Here is a 19,632-nt window from a genome sequence, read left to right on the forward strand (position 1 = left end):
AAATCAGTAATTATTGCCATTCCAGGGACCATACCTCCTAGATGAATAAGGTGATATGGCTGGTTTTCAAAAGAAACCGAGACATTGATCTATATTAAGTTCTGTGCAAGTTTTGTCAAAATCAAATGATAAATGTTGTCTCTGTCATATTCGCAAGAAAAATGTGAACGGACAGATGATCGCAATAGCTTACTTTGTCACTTCGTACAAGTGAGCTAAAACATGTTAAAATTGTGTTTCAGATGTAAAAATGCACTTTTTTGTTCATTTTTCCGATTGAAAATGACATGTGACAAATGTGATCAGATGTCTCATCAAAAATCGGCATCGATCACATTCGTCACAAAAATTGTTACATATGTGCTTGATTTCTGTTACGTATGCGATCTCATTTGTAACACGTGTTACATACGCGATCGCATTTGTAACATCTGTAACGAATGTGGTCCTACCAATCTGACTGAGGTACATCTCCTATTACGCTTCGTTTAGAAGATCAAGTACTTTAGTCAGATTGGTGGTCCTACATACCTGTATGTTTACATTTCATTTGATAAATATGTTTTAGATTACCATGCTTATGTTGATGTCTGTATATCTATCGTTCAGCGCAGCTGTTATTTATCCAATGAAATATATTATTGACATATATTTTACAGATCCTGTTGTTTCTCTACCTTGCGGTGTGAACCTATGACCCACCTATGATAATAGCCATACTATTCATGTAGATCTAACTACCACGATAATATATGGCATATGCCGATACACAAAAAAGCCACATCGATGACACTAACACGACCCGATTTATATCTGTATTAAACAACGAAGGCTGAAAACTGAGTTATTTTTATCTGCATGCTTATCGTATAGTCCTGCGATAAACAATTTTGGACTGTGTCTGTAATTGCGCACTTGTATCTGGAGGACATGCTACTTATCATTAGTCCTTGATAACAACTTGGCGACGGATCTATGCAAGGCTATATTAAAGGCTTGATTATGAAACAATAAGTTTTAAACCCGATCTGCGTATCTACATCTCTTAATGTATGAGATCTTTAGACCTACTTGATGTGTTACTGTCTCCCTGAACATCGCAATTAACCTCTGTCAGATGAAATAAACAAGGGGAAACATTCCCATATCAACTTCTGACAATGAAAGTGATAGTTTTGACTCTAATTGTGTCGTTATGTGCCAAGTTTTGTCTTTCCTTAAAGACAATTAACTTAAACGGACAATGGATTGTTTCAAACTCAAACAAAAGTAAGTGATTTCATAATATATTTTATTATAGCATTTACTATAGTTCGTGTTGCAACTGTTTTACGACTGTAGTAAACTTTTAAATCTTCATTTTATCAATTTACTAGCATAGATATCATATTTGTTAGCGGACTTTGTGATTGATTTGAGCTTGTTTGCAAGCTATATTGTGCAAATCCATGTATAGTAAGATAAGTCTGGCGAGCATAGTTATTTAACATTAATCACAAACAACTCAAGTTATAATTTTCATCTGTACTCGGTGTGTTGGACTTTCGAAAATATCAGTGACAAAAGTGTTTTCATATATGATATCAATATGATATTTTAGTTATAAATTGTGACTGTGAGTTACATATATAAATTGTACTGAAAAGATTGAATAGTATACCACTAGCTTGATAATAGAACAAAACTCTTCGAAGCTTGTGTTGATGACTCTAGTGTAACGAAATACTTATAAACTAAGGCGATACCTCCAAAACCATGCAGATCTATGACAAATGTCACAATTTCCGGGTCGAAATTGCGGCTTGGCTATTGCAAAGGGTAACATAATCTCCAAGATTACATGCAATGGCATACCGTTTTCTATTTCAGGTATAACTATCCCAGGGGTTGTTCCTGGGTCCATGTACACAGCCTTGATCGCAAATAACACTATCGGGGATCCATACTACCGTAAAAATGACCAGTTGTATAGATGGATTGGTCAGGATGACTGGACATATACCCGGACATTTACTCGTAAGTCTTGTAAACGTTTTTTATAGTATAGATAATTTGCTTAAAAACTTAATACTTCAAATTTGCGGCCTACAGTGCTGTCATTGTATCATACACTTTACAACTCAACATACAAAAGTGTTCCAAAATTGCACAAGATTAAATTCAATAAGAACTTCGTATGTTTTACAAGCAGCAATATTTACTTGTTACTGTGATAACTAGGTAAAGAGCATTTAACATAAAATGACTCTTCCTGCACTGGATACATAATATATGACAGTATACTTTTCCAACCTTTAACCCTGAACTTGCTAAATTTCTATAATGAACTTGTCCATCTTCCAATTTGGACAGTACCTTTAACTGTTAAAAGGGGTGCTTACCAAAACGATACTTGCTGAACAGCGAACAGTGCAGATAATGATCAGACTGCACGGGTGTGCAGGCTGATCATGATCTACACTGGTCGCAAAGGCAAAATCAATCAGTTCAGCATGGTAAGAGTTAATGTCATATGAGCCGTGCCATGAGAAAATCAACATAGTGGGTTTGCGACCAGCATGGATCCAGACCAGCCTGCGCATCCGCGCAGTCTGGTCAGGATCCATGCTGTTCGCTTTCAAAGCCTATTACAATTAGAGAAACCGTTAGTGAACAGCATGGATCCTGACCAGACTGCGCGGGTGCGCAGTCTGGTCTGGATCCATGCTGGTCACAAAGCCATTATGTTGGTTTTCTCATGGCGCGGCTCATATATTGACAAATACGTTATCGTATTGTATAATTATGTAACATGTTTCCTTGTCATTCTAGTGACGTCTGATATTCTGCAATACAGAGCTGTTGTACTGGTGTGTGAAGGGCTCGACACAGTGTCTACAGTCATCGTGAACAATAAAACTGTCGGTACATCTGATAACATGTTTGTTAGATATGTGTATGACATCAAATCAGCTTTAGTGGTAAGTTAATGATGGAATTCTAATATATTCATTTACCGGTTTACAATGTGACTGTATTCAATTGTCATACAAATGTATTGTCCCGCAAATCATATATATGTAGGAGATTTGATCGCATTGCATTGTGTGCTGTGATTTAACTTCGAAAATGTGACACAAGCTAATTAACATTAAGCTAGTTATGACTAAGTCACTGCACTATTTCATCAAGGACAACATCATCGACATGCATACCAAAAAAAAAAAAAACATATTCACCTAAATAGCTGCTTGCATAGCTTATTTGAGCCGCGCCATGAGAAAACCAACATAGTGCGTTTGCGACCAGCATGGATCCAGACCAGCCTGCTCATCCGCGCAGTCAGGTCAGGCTCCATGCTGTTCGCTTTCAAAGCCTATTGCAATTAGAGAAACCGTTAGCGAACAGCATGGATCCTGACCAGACTTTGCGGATGCGCAGGCTGGTCTGGATCCATGCTGGTCGCAAACGCACTATGTTGGTTTTCTCATGGCGCGGCTCATTTTACTGCAGTAGATCTAATGAATATTTGAAGATAACCAAAATGGTAGCTTTTTAACAAGCAACCAATTACAATATTTGAAGTCTAAATGTCTGATGCTTAAATGTTTGATTTTCAATATGTTATTCAAATTATGTTAAGTTAAATGGAACGTTACATTGCCAAGCACATGCTTAAACGTGTTTGCAATATTTTTGGATAACAGTACTTGTTGTTTTTCATATATTTTCGGTGAAAACACTTTTTATTGTCATTGTTTTTCCTTTGGCGTATTGAATTGCAGGTGGGCGCAAACAACATTTATATAGAGTTCAAATCTGCAGTGAAATATGCTAAGTCCCGAGCCAGGCACTACTCGTACCCGGTTCCGCCGATGTCTAAAAACATTAAAGCGCATGGAGAAAATCATGTTAATATGATCCGGAAATGTCAGTGCTCCTTTGCTTGGGACTGGGGTCCTTCCTTTCCTGCACAAGCAATATGGTACTACTGTATATCTGCACGAGATGCTCTTACATTGATTGATATAACCGAACAGCAATGTATAACATATATAATAAAAGACTGCCCGATGTAATATATATATATATACCAAACAACGTATCACTTTTTTCTTTTCTTGAATATATGCATTGGAAATGTTACTGATCTTCTTTGCAAATCAGACTCTTTAAAGCGTGCTTCTTTATCAACTATCGAAAAAGTCGTTAAATTTAGCATAACTGATAACTCATTAAGTGTTTCCAGGCTTATGCATCCATAATTTACATTTGCAAAGGCGCTTTAAACGCAGCGTAAAACTGTAAACAACACTTCTGATTAGAAAATGCAACCTGAAAATTCAAGTATTTTTTTCTTTCCTAGATCGACCTCTCCGCGTCCGAATAACGTAAGCCCTTTTACCAGCAGTTATGTTTTACAGAGGTTGTGTATTTAAAGGTTGGGGAAAACACCATTTATGTTGAGTTTCGCTCAGCGCCAAAATATGTTGAGGAAATTGCAAAGAAAAGACAATACCCAATTCTTCCACTGTGCGTTCCGCCGGAATATCACGGTGAATGTGGGGCAAATCTCATTCGCAAAACACAGTGCTCGTTTAGCTGGGACTGGGGTCCATCTTTTCCAACACAAGGAATCTGGTACGTGCAAAATAAATATATTTATGAACATTTTGACTGTTGGATTCATTATTTACGGTTTGAAAGCAGGCCACGAGACAAACTTGCATTTATCTTTTTACAATGATTGTAAGCCTTCTGGACTTATACATATATTCCATATCTTTCTTAATTCTCGCTTCTAACATGACTTGATTTGTATGTCTGGTAAATATTAAACAATGAAGTCAAGCGTTGTATATTCTTCAATCAACAACGGTTGAAGCTCGGACCGGTGAGAGCTCGCAATGACGTCAATTATGACGTCAAATTGACGCATAACTTCCGGTTCATTACTACTCGGATAAATTTACAAAGATCAGACTAAACAGCATACTTCAGTGAGCATGTAAAATGAATACAAACAAGGCCTTGTGTTTTATCGTCTGATTTACCTCGATTAATTGTACAGATGCTTGGATACGTGGCCACACACGGATTGGTAATTAATTAATTGGTATATCAAATGATAAACGAATGCTAAGGTCTTGATTATATGATAAATTTTATACCATCTTCTTTTCTTAAAATTCTCAACTGGATTGACGATATAACTAGCATTAAATTTTTTACATGTATTATCTGTTCCGACAGTATCTTAGATTTATATATTAGAATGATGTATGTCCCTTTATATGTAAAAATAATTTGTAAATCGTGTTTTAAAAATATACAAATCTGAAATGTTTCTTCAGATTTATAAAAGTTAAAATATTTATAAGGTAGAAACATCTATTCATGCTGTAGCAGTAATTCTTGATCTTTACACATGTGTCAGATAAACCTTGAGCAAAACTCTTTGTCCACTTCTGTACCAGTTATAACACAGAAACGAAATGGTCACAACATCGCAAACAATATTGTAACTTCATATACATAAAGATAAGATACAAAAGGCGACGATCCTTAAATGTCGTTCATAACTGGAATAAAACAGAATAAAAAAAAAGAAAAGAAAAAACACTTTCTATATTCGTGTTATAACTGTAATTTTCTTTTATAACCAAATTTTGTTCAAAGGAAAGAATAACTTTGTTTCCTTAAAAACAGGAAGGACATATACATTCAAGGGTATGACACGGTCGTCATGAGGGATGTTACATCCGAGACCACCAGAAGTAAGTATTTGTTTATACAATTGGCAACATCATTAATTGTTAATGCTTCAGTCCATCATTGATAGTGAAATCCGGGACCTCAATGACATTCTTTCAGTGTTCGGAGAAACTGATGTTATAATATCTTTACAATAATTGTTTTCTGAGAAGATGTAAATTTAGAATGTCACATTCCTGAGATATTGTAGGTTGTTCTTCAGAAACGAAAATTATTTATTTTGTCTTTAGACAAAGACGGTTCGTGGTTGCTGAAGGTGGACGTGTTCACAGATGTTCCCCTTGGTACTACGGCTCAAGGTCATTTAGAGGTCAAGGTTGGCGGTACCTCTGTTACACAGTCCATTCCTGTGTCCTTGACCCCTGACAACAATACAGCTACTATGAACATCAACATTCCAAAGGTTGAAATACTTACGTTTGCATATTCAGCTATGAACGTGAAGGCTTTTGTAATCAAAACTACTTCAAATGAATTTACATTTTCATAAACTTGAGTATGGTAAAATATATGATCATATGTAAAAAGAAAACCTTTCTAAATGTAATATTTCTTTACACAAATGTTGAATTTTCAAGACAACGTTTTTTGACTTCAAGCAAGTAACTTAACAGATTCATTGAAGAAGTGTACTGAGTTATTCAACTCTTCTTTGAACCAAACTATATAAGTTTTGTAAATAACATTCTGCATTTAAACAGTAATATTGCATCAGAGTCTTTACAAAACGATATAGGTTTATTATCATTGGCATTGAATTAAGAAATAATGTATAGAAAATCGTGTTTTAACGTTGTTTATACATCTGTACAAAAGAGGTTATACGTCCGCGGAATAATTTCACTAGGCCATATCCCGGCGACGTATTACCGATTTTTAGTGTATTGATTTAGTAGAGCGTCGCAACACCCCGCGAAATACATTTAGTACACTCTTTTGTGTAACATGAGACGTCATGTCATGTTAGCGATAGGCGTGTTTTAACAGAAACAAGCATGCTAGAACAAATTTTATTCCAAGTAGGCCTATAAAGTGCAAAAATTACAAAATATAAACAAAATTTTGTAACGATATAATTTTTATAAATGAATAACGCCGAAAACGCCGGAAGTGACACAATGTAGGCCTACTTTCAAGAAACATGATACAGTCTATTTGTTCTGACGATCTGTGTTATAAATATCATTTTATCTTTGTTTTCAGACTGTAATTATCCACGAATGGTGGCCGAATGGTTACGGAAACCAAACACTGTATGATTTGTTCGTTTTCCTAACTGATTCTTTTGGAACAATGAACAATAAAAGGATTCGCATAGGATTTCGAACTGTGGAAATTGTAGAAGATTATGTGTCTGCAGATAAGTCTGTAGGTATGTGTAATAATAAAGTCGATAGGTATGTGTAATGATAATGCCTATATGTATGTGTAAATTCTAGGTACGCGTAATGATGATGTCTATTTGTATGTGTAATGATAAAGTCTATAAGTATATGCACAGACACCTGGAGGTCAAATATCAGCCAGTATTTTCAGTCTCTTAAACATTGAATATGTTTTGTTACAATGTCAAAATATCTTAAAAATCACCATTTATAAGTAGGGGAAACTTCCCGGTCGGGAAATCAATTTATGGGTTTTCCCTACTTCCCGTTCAAGTTGCTAAAATATAGTAACTTGTTTTACGTTCGGAAAGTAAAATCATCATTTTTTGACCTGTTTCCATCGAAAGGCCCGGTGCATAAGAGCTCGTATGTATACATGGTGTCATTAAATGAAATATGTCAATTTAATTAAACTTAAGATATTTTATCTAAATGTCTACCGTTTTTTTAAACGTCTTAATAAAGATTTTATTTAACTTTTATATTCATTAATTTCAAAGTTTTCCGAACAGGAAACATTACTGCCCAATCGGGAAACACAGATGTATATTTACATTGAATTGTATTCAGTCAGCATTATTACCTCCTTTGTACAGGTCCGTTTGAAGCTTTTAATATTGCATACTATTGCATAACATCATTTTGGGCCAGTATGATAATTTAAAACAAGAACTGCATGTGTAACAACATAAACTGCCTATTTGACACAAAAATACTGTTGACGCATTTGGAAATTTTAATTTGTTTTAGTAGCCATCAAGCAGGGCAATGTTAAAAAGTGTTTTACTAGTGTTATTTGCGTAACTTAAGTACCATATGAAAGACAATCAATTCAATAAAAATATATATAATGAGCTTCCCGATCGGGAAGTTAAGTTTCCAATTTGTGAAATGTTGAAATTAAAAAAATCAAAGTTGAATATAATTTTTATTTGGATATTTAAAGAAAAAAATTGAATAGTAGAAATCTAGACATATTTCTCAAGTTTACAATGGTGTATTTCATGTAATGATACCATGTATATTCTTATGCACTTATTATATGTAAAAAGAAGATGTGACAGGAAAGGCCGTACCGGCGACAGTAACCATCAGAACAAATCAACACCCTTTACAATATTTACAAATTTATTTACATAAGATGATTATTAACAATGAATAGATATGAAAAGAAAAAAAACTGATTAGAAGAAAGAAAAAAAAAGAAAGTTCAGTATCTCTAGATACAAAAGTTCTTATAGTCCATTCTAATCTGACGTGACACAGGTCTTTAATGTAATTGTGAACTTTAAGTAGCACAAACAAAACATAGCTTCTAAATTCAAAATACAGTCCCTTTAAACCGTGAATACGTTGATTCCGTATTGGCTCCCTATGGTGGTAGGTGATTGCATCCCTGAGCTGACTTCAGAGGATAACAAAAATCATCGTCTTTGCGGTTTACGGCACAACCATGGGACGAAAGCTCTGCGCTGGGAATATCACATGCAGGCGAGTGAAGACAAGTGAACCTCGGGCATTGTACTTCCGGGTTATGACATCACCAGGTAAAATCGTCTGGCGGAAGAAGCTAAAATATATAACATATGGTAAGCACCATAGCAAAACAAATAAGTCAGGGCATAAAACTGCTCCTTTGGGTATACCATACCTCCGTAGGCTCCCATAAATAATACGTGCTACTTATACAAAATATATGTGCTACTAAGTTCAGACGTCACATGATTACAATACGTCACTTATTACTTCCATTATTACAAAGATTACTTACTTAAAAGACTAAAGTTAAAGTATGAAAAAGATATGAAAAGTATATGATGAAACATTACAGATACGGACATGATAAACTGCAGCTATTATTTACAACTACAAATTAACAAAATTCAATGTAAATCAAACGTTATATGAGAGTTGGCATCCATATAATATCTAATGCCATACACTACAACGGACATTAATTAGATGTGCTATAGACTGGCACACAATTACAGATTACAATAATATATTACAAACATGGCACTAGACTTGCCATATAGATTTATACATAACCATACAATGCAGTAATGGCGTTCCATAATTAACAAAATGTTTGACAAGTTTTTGAAACAAAGTACTTTATAAATATCATGTTACAAATTTCAGTACAAATTTTACATCTTATATAAATGAAACATTTTAGATTCCTCTTTCCAAATAATTTACAAAAGTCTGAAAAATTTAATAAATCATCCTGACATACCGAAACTAGCCAAAATCATATGCCGAAAAATAAATGTTACAGAATTCTGTAGAATGAACAAAAATTTACCAAATAAAAATCGTAATGCAAAAATCATACAAAAATCTAACAAATAAATTTCTTACCTCGATCGAGCATAAATTTCTAGCAAGAAAATAATTCAGACATAGATTCGTCTATAAAGTCGTAAGGTGGTGTGCGCAAGGCATATCTAGTCCAGTCTATTTAAAGGATAATGTCCCGCCAAATACTAAATTTCATGGGATTCACGGTTAAGCCGTGAGCTATGACTATTGTCATTTTCACGGGATTCACGATATAGCCGGGGAATCTAACTACTTTGGCGCGAATTTAAATTGACAATTTGAGGCCCATTATAGTGGTTTTGGGGATAAAAACACGAATTACTGAAGTTTATAAAATATCAACTTTCTTATTACTGAACAGAATTTAATGAAATTTACATGGAAATTTATGTTATGAAATACAGAAAAACATGAGAGGTATTTCATGCGTGAAATCTGACATTTACCTCAATAACTCAAAAATTTACAAAAAGATGATGCAATACCTGCATTTACAATACAGATAAAATAAGGCCCGTATGTCAATTTGTGACAGAAGAATGCAACCAAGAAGAATAATAGCAGACTCAGTTTGATTGAGTCTGTTCATGAGAGGTAATGAAATGTGCAACGCCTCTCCGGCCCTAGCACCGGCTTAAGCAGAACTCTATTACTCTTATGTTGAATGGACTCCATGATCCCAAATCAGAAATGGGTGATTTTACTTCCCAAATGGAAAGCAAGTTACTATATCTTGTATCAAGTTTCCCGTTCAGGAAGTATAGAAAACCCAGTGGTTGACTTCCCGAACGGGAAGTTTCCCCTACTGTTTACTATCAATGCAATAAAAAGTATAAAATTCAAAAACTGATAATGTGTAAATGTAAGCTGTGATTGCTTAGAGATCAACCAGTGATATTCTTATGTTTTTTAAGTCGACATCAGTGATATTCTTATGTTTTAAGTCGACAATTAGTTCTTTTAAGTCGACATCAGTGATATTCTTATGTTGTTTTTTTTTAAGTCGACAATTAGTGATATTCTTATGTTTTTTAAGTCGACACCAGTGATATTCTTATGTTTTTAAGTCGACAATTAGTGATTCTCTTTTTTTTAAATCGACAATCAGTGATATTCTTATGTTTATAAGTCGACATCGGTGATATTCTTATGTTTTAGTCGACATCATTGATATGCTTATGTTTTTTTTTAAGTCGACATCAGTGATATTCTTATGTTGTTTTTTATGTTGGCATCAGTGATATTCTTATGTTTTTTAAGTTGACATCAGTGATATTCTTATTTTTTTATGTCGACATCAGTGATATTCTTATTTTTATAAGTCGGCATCAGTTATGTTCTTATTTTTTTTAAGTCGGCATCAGTGATATTCTTATATTTTTTTAAGTCGACATCAGTAATATTCTTATGTTTTTAAGTCGACATCAATGATATTCTTATGTTTTTAAGTCGACATCAGTGAGATTCTTATCATACTGAAGAATTGGGCAAAAATCGATTATATTATCTTTCCTTGTTTATTGAGATCAACGCTATACCTTGTTGTCTCCCTTCGACCGTCTAGCTAAATATCGATCACTATCGGATATTTTTTAGATCGTTATGGTTCGGCTATCTCCGCTTATCGTATCACGGGAGGTGCCGATCATAAAAAAACAAGGATTATAGATTAGAGATCTCCTGTAAACACGTAGTGGGAAAATATGATATTTTCAGTTTAACAACACAGGATATTCGTTTATTTTACAAATTTTAAACCAGTGATATTCGTATGTGTTTTTTTTTCAGGTCGGTCGTTTTATTTTCGTGTCAATGGTCAAGCGCTTTTTCTGAAGGGTTCAAACTGGATCCCGGCAGATGCATTTCTGGAGCGTATTACGAGAGAACGCGTATATGGTTATCTTAAATCGGCAGCAGACGTACACATGAACACTATGAGAGTCTGGGGCGGAGGAGTAAGTATGTTTGAAATTATTATATGAAAAAAGAACTTGCAATCATCACTTCTCCTTTTGGTAAAATAAAAAGTAGACACCAGTGCATAACATCTTTTCTATTGTAATGTAATATAGTATACTTATTACTGCACATTTTAACGTTGAGACGCGATACTGAAGTTTTCAAACTGATAATTTCCCAGTCAGTAATAGGCTGGTATGTCGAAGTGCAGTACCGGTATTAAACTATTGTGTATGTAAACCTCTGTTAATTGTATACGAAATCATTGTCTATTTAAATACATAATATGTATTATTGTATATTTGCATTTGTCAGATCTATGAATTCGACATGTTTTACGAGCTAGCAGACGAACTAGGAATCATGATTTGGCAGGATTTTATGTTTGCTTGTGCCATGTACCCAACTGATGATCATTTCTTGGCTTCCGTTAGTGCTGAAGTAAGGCATCAGGTAAGAAGGGAAGCAGCCATTTGTTAACGCTAACGTCAGTCAGGGTATAAAGCCGGCTAGAGTTGAGTAATCATATCTTATAATACCTTATGATACAGTGTTACATATGATGGGTCAAGTAAACCTCATAAAGCCTGTTTTGTCGGATGATGCTTTGAACGGTTATTGATAGGCATTACTCGAATTTATGCTGGTTAAAGATATAGTTATTCCGTCCCGTCTCAGCGCTTTAATATCACGCTAGGATTTGTGTTTGAAAGCAACGGAAAAGGCCGAAGCTCTCGAGTATCATGGAGGGTTTTCATCTCGCTTTCAGTGCGATAAGAAACTTGCAAGCCAGCAAACCTTGCAATATGCCAAAAGAAACTTTTTCTAAACGAAGGTTGTATGCTGTTAAATATAAATCAGCTTAGACCTTTGCAAATTTTGGAAACACGCTTGTGGCAAGAAATTAATCTTATAATCCAAATAAAGATTTCTTTCACATATGAGTACAGTTGTTTCTTTTTAGCCAATTGGTAAGGAGTCTATTTAGTTTTGGCTTGTTATATGTGTCATTTTCCTGAATGTGGGTGTGTTCAAAATTAGGTGATAGCCACAGAGATGTCAGTCTTTGGTAATGTTGAACAGTAGCATCATATACTAGGATAACCCATTGAAGCCAGTCGAACAATTTATACGGTTAAATGAATAGAAGTTAGTAATAACACGATTACATTTGTCTGCCCAGTGTAATGCGTTCAAATGGAATATTATAACATTGAATTTGTACCTGAATAATTCATACTGTTAACTTAAGAATATATATTTAAACCTTGATTTGTAACGAAGATTATGTGATCATGATTCACTTGTAATTCAAGCTGAGAAGATTGAAACACCACCCGTCAGTTATAGCTTTTAGTGGAAACAATGAAAACGAAAAGGCATTGAGACAGGACTGGTATGGCACCGATGTCAACTTTACCAGATATAAAAATGACTACCTAAAGGTAACCTATTTTATGGTAACAATATCTTTACAAATATTCCATATTTTTGTATCATGTACATTATTGCTATATTGTTTCTAAAGCGCAGAACCTACACAGACTCCTAGAAAATATTAGGAAATATAATTGCCTACTGAAGTTATTTCGTCCGTCCGTGTGGTAATCCATTCGTATTGTAAGACGCTTTACATTATGTTTCAACCGAATTTGCAAATTTACATCCGGGTCTTAGCGAGAAACATATATAGCACTATTGTAGCTGTTTATAGATAAATAACAAGATACAGTTGTTTTGCACAAAGCCTGCGCATATTGTTCATTTTTGTTGATATCTGCGTAATGTTGGGTATATATAAATGATACTTTTTCTATTGTTTATTTAGTATCAGTTGATTTACATTTAGTTTCTTTTAACTCTTATATCCTTACCAAACTCGAAATAACATAAGTACTAGTATTCTATTATGATAAATCATCTCCCTCTCTGTAGTATACCATAGGTGTGAACCTTTAAATGAACTATTTAGGGTTTACAATAAATGAGCCGCACAATGAGAAAACCACTATAATGCATTTGCGACAAACATGGATCCAGACCAGCCTGCGCATCCGCACAGTCTGGTCAGGATCCATGCTGTCCGCTTTCAAAGTCTATTGCAGTTAGAGAAATCGTTAGCTAACAGCATTGATCCTGACCAGACTGCGCGGATGCGCCGGCTGGTCTGGATCCATGCTGGTCGCAAATGCACTATGTTGGTTTTCTCATGGTGCGGCTCAAATATTTTTCAACGGGCTTATCATTCAGATAGTCTAACTCTTTAGAATAAACATCTTTATCATTGATGTTTTGCAATTGAAATTTCAGCTATACAAAGATACAGTACACAGCATTGTGATGCAAGAAGATACAAGCCGACCATTTCTCTCTTCTAGTCCTTCTAATGGCATAGAAACGCAGCTTGAAGGATGGGTTGCTAAGCAGCCATGGAGTACACATTATGGCGATAGTATGAAGATATAACAATTTTTAAATTTGTACTAGTTAGTTAGAAATATATGTCTACATAATTATACTGGTACTGTATATGCTGTAACAATTACAGTGCGATTTAGTATCGTTCCCAAGTCAAAGAAGACTTACGAACTTAAATTCTTTCATGTTGTGCAACTCCGTCCCGATTTTCAACTTGATAAATTTGTAACGTTTTATATGTTATATATGTTGTATTATATGCGAATCGATTTTTACCCCTGTTACATTTGTTTCATTATAAAAATATTTATCTTATTGTCAGACATTTTAATTAAGTACAAACTCTGTAATTTCTTTCTTAAATTTCGGGTTACCTGCATTAGCTCGTGTGGTACCAATTGCTTTTGCTGGTCAGTGCTTCCATAGATGCAATCCTTAAAATTCATGTTATTGTCAGAGATAGAAATCAACCTTGCAAACGTTTAGCTCTGCCAAGCTAAGGGCAACTAATATGTCAAATGTATTGTTGTGTAATTGTAACTGTATCGCAAAGCTTGAAGAAGTATATAAATTCCTTTCAATATACTATGTAAAACCACCGAAAGTTGAATACAAACCACTGCGGTGTCTCTTCTATTATTATATTGAATGGCATTATATCTTCAGAATTCTTTTATGATGCTGCATTTTCAAATAGAGCACAGTTTGAAGTTTATGTCCAGATTTTGGTTTAAGGAAAATTTCAGAAATGACTTTTGTTTAAATCAGCAAAAACATATCAAACAATTCTGAGTTTGTGAATATCTGAATTTTTCACATACCTTGAAGTCTTATCTTCCCACCAATAAGAAATCAGTATATGGATAAATGTTTTACAGTTCATGAATACAACTATCTTGTTCCGTTCTACGATCCAAGTCAGTTTCGAATTCCAAGAATGAGTTCCGAGTACGGTCTACAGTCGTTTCCGAGCTATGAGACGCTCGAGGCAGTATATGACATACACGACATGGACTACTGGTCAGACCTTAATGACTATAGAAATCACCATCCATTTGGTAAGTGTTTATATGGACCACTAGTCAGACCTTTGTGACTATAGAAAATAGCCTCGCTTTGGTAAGTGTTGGAATGTGATACTAATATATATTATTTCTACAGAGCCCATCCTCGCTCTAGTAAGTGTTGTAATGGATTTCTGTTTTTAGACATAGTAAGTGTTTGGGTGGACTACTGGTCATATCCTAATGACTATAGAAATCACCATCCGTTTGACCACTTACGCGAGCTTTGGAACTCTTGAAACCATCCTCGCTTAAGTAAGTGTTGGAATGAGATACTTATGTTATATAGCTTTTGAACAGTCATCATCTCAACATTGCCTGAAACACTATATATTTAAACTTCAGCCATCATCTCAACATTGCCTTAAACATTACATACATTAGTTTCAGCCGTCATCTCAACATTGCCTGAAACATTATATATTTAAGCTTCAGCCATCATCTCAACATTGTCTAAAACATTATATATACATAATAATGTTACAGGTTAAGTGGAGAAGCGGCGGAAGCTAACATATATACTGTTTCAGTCAAAAAGGAGATGATGGCTGAAGCTAGAATATGTAATGTTCCAGGCAATGTTGAGATGAAGACTGAAGCTATATAATACTTCAGACAAAGTTTAGATGAAAGCTGAAGCTGTATAGTATATACTGCTTCAGGAAATGTTGAGAATATGGTAGCCTGGCTCCCTGGCTACATGGTTATTTTTTATTTATTTATTTTTTTATTCTGCAAACCTTTGATAAGTAAATTTGAAGCCTCTAAAATAGCATTTTTTTATCTTATGGCTAAACCTATGTTTGGAACCGGGGGCAATAGAAATGCCAATATAGAAACAACCTGCTGAAGCTAATATACTTCAGGCAATGTTGAGGTGATGACTGAAGCTATATGATATATACTGTTCCAGGCAATGTTGAGAAGATGGCTGCAATTATTTAATAAGAAATGTTCATGCAATGTTGAGATGATGGCTGAAGCTGTATGTTATGTTATGTTTCACACAATGTGAAGATGCCAGCTAAAGCTTTAGCATATACGTTTCACACTATGTTGAGATGATGGCTGAACATACAAAATATATTACGTTTCAGGCAATGTTGAAATGATGGCTGAAGCTATACAATACCTCAAATTGCCAAATAATCCTGACAGAAGACAACGATTCAAAGACCTGATATACGTTACACAGGTACTGTTTTGATGGGCATTGTAACTTTCCAAACAATTATACAAAAAAAAAAAGATTAAAAGAATTAATGTAGCTTACACAAGCTCAAAGAATCTACGAAGTATGCATTCTGTGAGCTGATATTGTGCCAGACTATATGGTATTTACTAAGTTATTATTATGTGTTATTTCTTTTCAGTTATCAGCGTCTTACAAAATACATAGCTGTGACACCCATCTAATACCTTGATGTTACGTTGAGTTGGTTTAAACAATATTTTATTATTCACAATTCATTTACAACATGTACATATATCAAAAGGGCATATAAGATTGAGTAGGAGTTTGTTAAATCTGCAGATTTCCCTACCGCTTCTGTCTATTATATATTAGGGATCGTACATTTCTGTCTGTATTGGTCAAAGACATAACCACATTATATTGTTAAAACTGCTCATTATTTTAAACGGTTCATCGTCCTATCTTTGAGGTCTTTGGAATGGAGAATTAGCTTTTGTTCACATTAAACAAGCATAGATTTATCTGACGCATTTTCGTCCGCATCCAGATAGATCATGCAGTTGGAATGAAAGTTCAGACCGAACATTATCGTCGTTGGCAAAACAAGCTTGATAATGAAGGTCAGGGTAATACAATGGGTGCATTGTACTGGATGTTAGCAGATATTTGGCAGGCGCCAACATGGGCTTCTATAGGTATATTGTTTCATAAAACTTTAATAGTGGTGAAATATTCATCGTTTTTACAGCACAAAGAAAAATTTGCATAAATATGTTCATCTATCTTTGTTTAACGTCATCTCGACACATTTATAAACCATATGACAATTTTCTAGCCTTAATGGTGGAGGAAGATTCTAGGTGCCCCTCCAGATATTATTTCATCACGGTCAAGCACCTTAAGTTGAACCACCTCACATGATAATGTCTACCCTCCAATCAATTCTCGAACCTAGATCAGCGAGGGGCAAATGCTTTGAAGACGGCAATCTTAATCACTTGTACGGGGAGGCACCTTAAGTTAATTGTGTAAAAACGATCAGTAGGTCATACTATAGGAAGATGGGATTCGACGGCTACGTAGATAATTACCTTTTTAAATTATCATTAGGCAAACCTCATTTTAATATTTTCAAATGAAAAAAGCAATTCTTCCTAAACCCTTTGTTGTAGAGTATGGTGGTAAATGGAAGATGCTTCATTACTTTGCAAGACACTTTTTTGCACCAACCCTTATTTCACCCTATCGAGACGGAAGTGATATAGATGTATTCATTGTGCTTGATGAACTACGGGTAAAGGAAGTACGTCATCCTGTCCATCATACTCTTCACTTCCGGCCAAAATCTAATCCACGGCCATTCAGTTTATTCGACATTAGCACGTGGGGTAGCAACCAAGCGACATCTGTTTCAACCAACCAGATTAATCCACAAAAACCTGATGAGTTCAGTGGAAATTTGTACGTGGAAATATATTCCTGGGACAGCTTTCAAGCTTTGTATACCTGGAAAATACCTTTCACAGTAAGTGCTGTGACATTTCTAATTAGAACGTTTCATTTTTAGCGTGTGTGATATACATGTACATTCATTTCTTATGTCTGAAATTTATTATAAAACTCGAAATAGAGAAAATCATTAGTCACACAGGGAACTTTAAATGGACAACATTTTTGTATTGTTTTAGCGTTTAATTCGTAAACTGATATTTAAGAAATAACATATCAGTGATTTGTCTTTGAATTGGAGATAAGATGCGATATAATTATATCACAAGGACACATCTAATCGACAACCGAGAGTTTTATTCAAGAACAAATCACTGTCTGAGATATATCTCTTTGATTCTACCACATTTTCAAGGATTATTATATGTACATCTTTGTCGACATCCACCCCATATTCGCCAGTTTTGTATTTTATCTTTTCTGACACGTCACTATTTTCAGTTGTTGTTTTTTTTTGTTTGATAGGAAAACAAATCGGGTAGAAAATGAAATAAATGTAAACGTTCCGCATAATGTTCATAATGGTGAAATGCATGAAGTAATTACAAAACAGTGGAATCAGTCAAAAGTTAACGTTGATCATTTCAGGTTAACAGCACTGCCCAGTCGGTTTTCCGTCACAATGTTAACGATATGATATCCACGTCGGGCTGTATAAGGACTAAACGATGTTTTCTCTTCTTTCACTTTGGTGATCCTTCCTCAGGACCTACTAATTACATTCCTCTATCTGAGTTCAATACAGTAGAAGGCATCAGCAACGCTACGATACAGGCAAGAATTATAACTTTATATTAACAGCTTATACAGTAAACTGGGTATGGAATCTATTTATAGAATCGTACCTCTTTTTAGTTACTCCTTTAAATGGAAATAGAAACAGAATTTGAAAACTCCTGTTTCTTTTAAGCGTTTTACCGTTTACCTACAAAAGTTAAAATCTTCGGATTTTAATTCATTACAACTGTAATATATATTGAATACCATTCGAATTAGGCAGACAGCTATTCCTATATTGTCTATAAATGTTAACTTTTAGATTTCCGACGTACAAGCTACATCAACACAAAACGAATTCACAGTGATGTTGACAGCAGATGCCATTGCACCATTTGTTTGGATAGAAGCTTATAACGTCAAAGGACGTTTCTCTGACAACGGATTTCTGATGTTACGTAACACCATGACCTTGACGTTCTATGCGTGGGAAACAATAGATTTGGCTACGCTCAAAGCTGCATTGTCTATTAAATCTCTCATGAATATGTACCACTAAATAATGATAGACATCTGAAAGATTTACGGCAATATACAGCAACGGTAGTTGGTTGAAGTGTAATAAAAAGATAAATTGTATTTTTGAAGGGATATGCTTTCTTTTATATAGGTATTAAAAGTAGTCAAAACTACAAAATATAACAAAGTCATTTTTATTTTTGTTTTCATTTAATTCCAAAAACCTGTTAAAGCCAGAGCCCGTAGATCAGAGAGATTCTGCAGTTGCAACAGTAGGAAACACGCATACATTCTCGCTACTCTTACATAAAACGTCACTGTAAACAAAACTAATGAACAAAATAATGTTGATCAATTTCATTTCAATGTCACTAAATGCGAGAGGAACATCAGCTTAGTGTTTTAACGCTGAAGTGATTTCTTTAACAATTTATTTAGATTTTAATCATTGGATTACTTTGACATGAAATTAATTGTTTTAGTTGTATTGTAGGGACATCATTTCGCGAGTGTTAAGTCGTAAAATAAAATCTAGAATCGGAACTATGTTTATTCGTTTATAGTTAATTTTGTGTTTTTTTTTTATTTGTTTTGTTTTCGGTGTGTATTTATGTTTAAAATTGTGCATCTATTTCTTTTTAATTGTCGGCTGATCATGTTTGAATGAAGTCAATGCCTTATATCTCTTTTCATTTGTTATTAGCCAATGACTTTGGAGTATTATCAGTTTTAAAAGTGAGCTGTGGTGAATCGTTAACCTGTTGAAATCCCTTTCCCAGCCCCGCCT

The 19,632-nt window shown here is 34.5% G+C and overlaps 1 protein-coding gene across 2 annotated transcripts; it reads left to right on the top strand.

The window, feature by feature from the left end:
• The first annotated feature begins 957 nt into the window (after positions 1-957).
• On the top strand, positions 958-19,393 carry LOC123559986 (beta-mannosidase-like). Of its 2 annotated transcripts, none has more exons than XM_053552223.1 (17): positions 958-1,269; positions 1,870-2,016; positions 2,812-2,960; positions 3,765-3,964; positions 5,689-5,756; positions 5,985-6,157; positions 6,958-7,126; positions 11,253-11,419; positions 11,739-11,876; positions 12,740-12,868; positions 13,734-13,875; positions 14,720-14,899; positions 16,003-16,100; positions 16,648-16,795; positions 17,273-17,625; positions 18,198-18,383; positions 18,649-19,393. In XM_053552223.1, exons 1-17 carry the CDS (start codon positions 1,161-1,163, stop codon positions 18,883-18,885), a joined length of 2,793 nt encoding a protein of 930 aa, XP_053408198.1. In that variant the 5' UTR covers positions 958-1,160; the 3' UTR covers positions 18,886-19,393. The 2 variants fall into 2 exon arrangements, with proteins under 2 accessions (XP_053408198.1, XP_045208111.2); XM_045352176.2 differs by lacking the exon at positions 3,765-3,964 and adding an exon at positions 4,421-4,620.
• The last annotated feature ends 239 nt before the right edge of the window (positions 19,394-19,632 follow it).

The sequence above is a fragment of the Mercenaria mercenaria genome, chromosome 10 (genome assembly GCF_021730395.1).
Source record: "Mercenaria mercenaria strain notata chromosome 10, MADL_Memer_1, whole genome shotgun sequence".
Classification (NCBI taxonomy): Eukaryota; Metazoa; Mollusca; class Bivalvia; order Venerida; family Veneridae; genus Mercenaria; species Mercenaria mercenaria.

Coding starts and splice junctions, on each gene's coding strand:
- LOC123559986 (XM_053552223.1), top strand. CDS start 1,161: ATGAAAGTGATAGTTTTGACTCTAATTGTGTCGTTATGTGCCAAGTTT. Junction 3,965..5,688: donor TTTCCTGCACAAGCAATATG/GTACTACTGTAT, acceptor CCTTAAAAACAG/GAAGGACATATACATTCAAG. Junction 14,900..16,002: donor TAGAAATCACCATCCATTTG/GTAAGTGTTTAT, acceptor ATTACGTTTCAG/GCAATGTTGAAATGATGGCT.